Source organism: Mus pahari, chromosome 2 (assembly GCF_900095145.1).
Source record: "Mus pahari chromosome 2, PAHARI_EIJ_v1.1, whole genome shotgun sequence".
NCBI classification, from domain to species: Eukaryota; Metazoa; Chordata; class Mammalia; order Rodentia; family Muridae; genus Mus; species Mus pahari.
This window is the reverse complement of record NC_034591.1, coordinates 140,899,945-140,902,444: the sequence shown is the minus strand read 5'-3', so window position 1 is coordinate 140,902,444 and position 2,500 is coordinate 140,899,945. Positions and strand designations below refer to the sequence as shown.

At 42.5% G+C, this 2,500-nt stretch overlaps 1 protein-coding gene across 6 annotated transcripts in view; it reads right to left on the bottom strand.

Moving 5' to 3' along the window:
- The window catches only part of Ano2 (anoctamin 2), a 339,560-nt gene that overhangs the window by 234,610 nt on the left and 102,450 nt on the right, over positions 1-2,500 (bottom strand). For all 6 annotated transcript variants that reach the window (XM_021190379.1, XM_021190380.1, XM_021190381.1 and 3 more), the window contains one exon: positions 365-419. In XM_021190379.1, the coding sequence (XP_021046038.1) occupies positions 365-419 (55 nt within the window). The remainder of the gene's footprint in view (positions 1-364; positions 420-2,500) is intronic.

The following is a 2,500-nucleotide window of genomic DNA, read 5'->3' as shown; positions in this document are numbered from 1 at the left end:
CTAATGCAATGTTTCTTATAGCCTTGGGTTTTGTTTTGTTATTTTTTTTATCTGTACGCAAAGGAGTTGCCTTAACTGGTATCAAGTCCTACCATCTCTAACATCCCCTGATTCTGTGATTCTAAGACAGATCTGCTTGGAGAGTTCATAACCAGCTACAGCCCCTCAAGCTTTAACAAACAAGGAACTTGTTTGCTCTTTCTTGCACCACTGGGATGGGGAGGCTCTTGGATGCCTTACAGTTGCTAGGTAACGCCAAGCAAATAATAATGAGAGATAGTAGGAAGGGAAAGGAAATGCCCTGCCAAACATATACCTGACCATTCCCAAAACCCTTTACTAAGCCAGAACACCCGTTACTTACAATGCGGCTCCGGGTAGCATTATCAAAGAAGGTGTCCTTTTCCTGGATGTTGTACCTAGGGAATCCAAGAAAGCAAATGGTGAACCCAACCCATTTCACCACCCTACCCTAACACCGCTGTCCCCACAGTCCAGGGCAAACCCTTTGGGAAGCAACATGGCAAAACATGAAAGTTCTCACACACTCAGGGCACACAGCATGAATGCTTGTTTTGAGCCAGGAATTCTGAAAAACTATTTGTAGAAATTGTTAATAATGAAAATAAATGAGGAGAAGGAAACTATCATAAAGAGATCCAGTACAAAGTTAGTTAACTTCAAAGCTGATATGAAAGATTGTCATGAAGGCATTGAAAATTGTAATTATGAAAAGTTTGTAAATAGAAAGTTTGCGATAGAAAATATTATGCCATGGTTAAGTTTTCCAAATTAAAACAGATGGGAAATATACCTATGCCCAGACAAAGACAGTGAAAATGGTGGGGGAGGGCTAGCTTGGGGGTATTGGAATCATAACTATTTGTCTTTCAAAATTCCATTTTATAGTCTCATTGTCATTCCATCAGTAGATAACAAACTCAATTATGAAAGGCCTGTGAGTGTTCATATATTGAACAACAAACAACAATAAAACACTTGAAAGACAGTGGGATCTAGAGTTTGAGGGCAGCCTGGGTTACACAACAAGAACCTGTCTTAAAACGAAAACACCAAGTCCCACAGCACCTATAGAGTGGTCCCCACAGCACCTATGAAGTACTCCCTATGTCAGGATCCTGTGGAGGACACAGATTACTGGACCTTCTCCTTACTCTCCTGGGAATCACCAGTCGCGTGTGTCACAGTGACTGGTGCCAAGTGAAGCATGGCTCTGTATAGACTGGTTTTGCAAGGACAATGACAGAGATCAGACTTCTGATTGGGAAGAACAGAATTTTCTAAAAAAGAAACTGTCTATTCACTGGCCTTAAAGGATAGCAAGAGTGAAACAAAGGGGAATGTGTGGGAGAGAGCTGATCAGAGGCCAGCATTCCCGTGAATGAAAGCCTAGGGAAAGGAAGCATGGAAAAAGACATACACAAAGATATCAGCAAGTTCACCAACTGTGGACCATGCGGACCATGTGTGATACACTGATCTGCCAAGCAAAATGCGAAATAATAGCATGACTGTCACAGAGGCAACCAATCACTTTCTCATTCGATTTCCCTGGTATTGTAAACCTAGACAAAAGCTCACAGCTAGAAAGGTCATAGGCCCTAACATAGGTCATACCCTAGTAGTAGGGGTAACCTACTACTATTTCTTTGCTAAGTGGACATATTGACAAGCTGGCTTCTAAATATTTATTTGTATACAAGATTCAGGGCACTCAGTTTTGATCAGAGAAGCTTCTTTTTGCAGTAAGTGGAAGTCAATGTAGAGACTCTTAAGTGATAAAAAGTGTTGAGAATAAGTGGCTCAGCTAGGCAGTGGTGGCTCATGCCTTTAATCCTGGCACTTGAGAGGCAGAGGCAAGTGGATTTTTGAGTTCAAGACCAGCCTGGTCTACAGAGTGAGTTCCAGGACAGCCAGGGCTATGTAGAGAAACTCTGTCTTGCCAAAAAAAAAAAAAAAAAGAATAAGTGGCTTTTAAATGCTCACCCCTTGCAGAACATCTATATCACCCACTCCAAGGTTCAGAGAAAGAAGGAGAGGGGAGGGGAAGGGGAAAATGAAGAGGAGGAAGCAGAAGCAGAAGAAGAGGACAAGGAGGAAAAGAAAACACTGTTAAAATTAGACTAGAGGAGGAGTAGGAGAAATTGTCTTATGGACACTACAGTCGTTGACTGCACTCATGAAATCACAAGAGCTGTAGTTACCTAAACATGACTGGGCCCTTCAACAGTCCATCATAGATAGGGGAGGAGCTTTGGAAGCCTTGCTCTTTCTGAGGAGCCATTAGTAGTTAGTAGGTACTGAAAAGGGGGGGGGTCATTTTGTTCAGTGGTGTAACTGCTGGTTAGTTGCCTATGCTCTGTTATATAGCCCTTGACCCAGAGTTGAGTCAACTCACTCACAAAAGACAGAGAGAGAGAGAGAGAGAGAGAGAGAGAGAGAGAGAGAGAGAGAGAGAGAGAGAGAGAGAGAGAGAGAG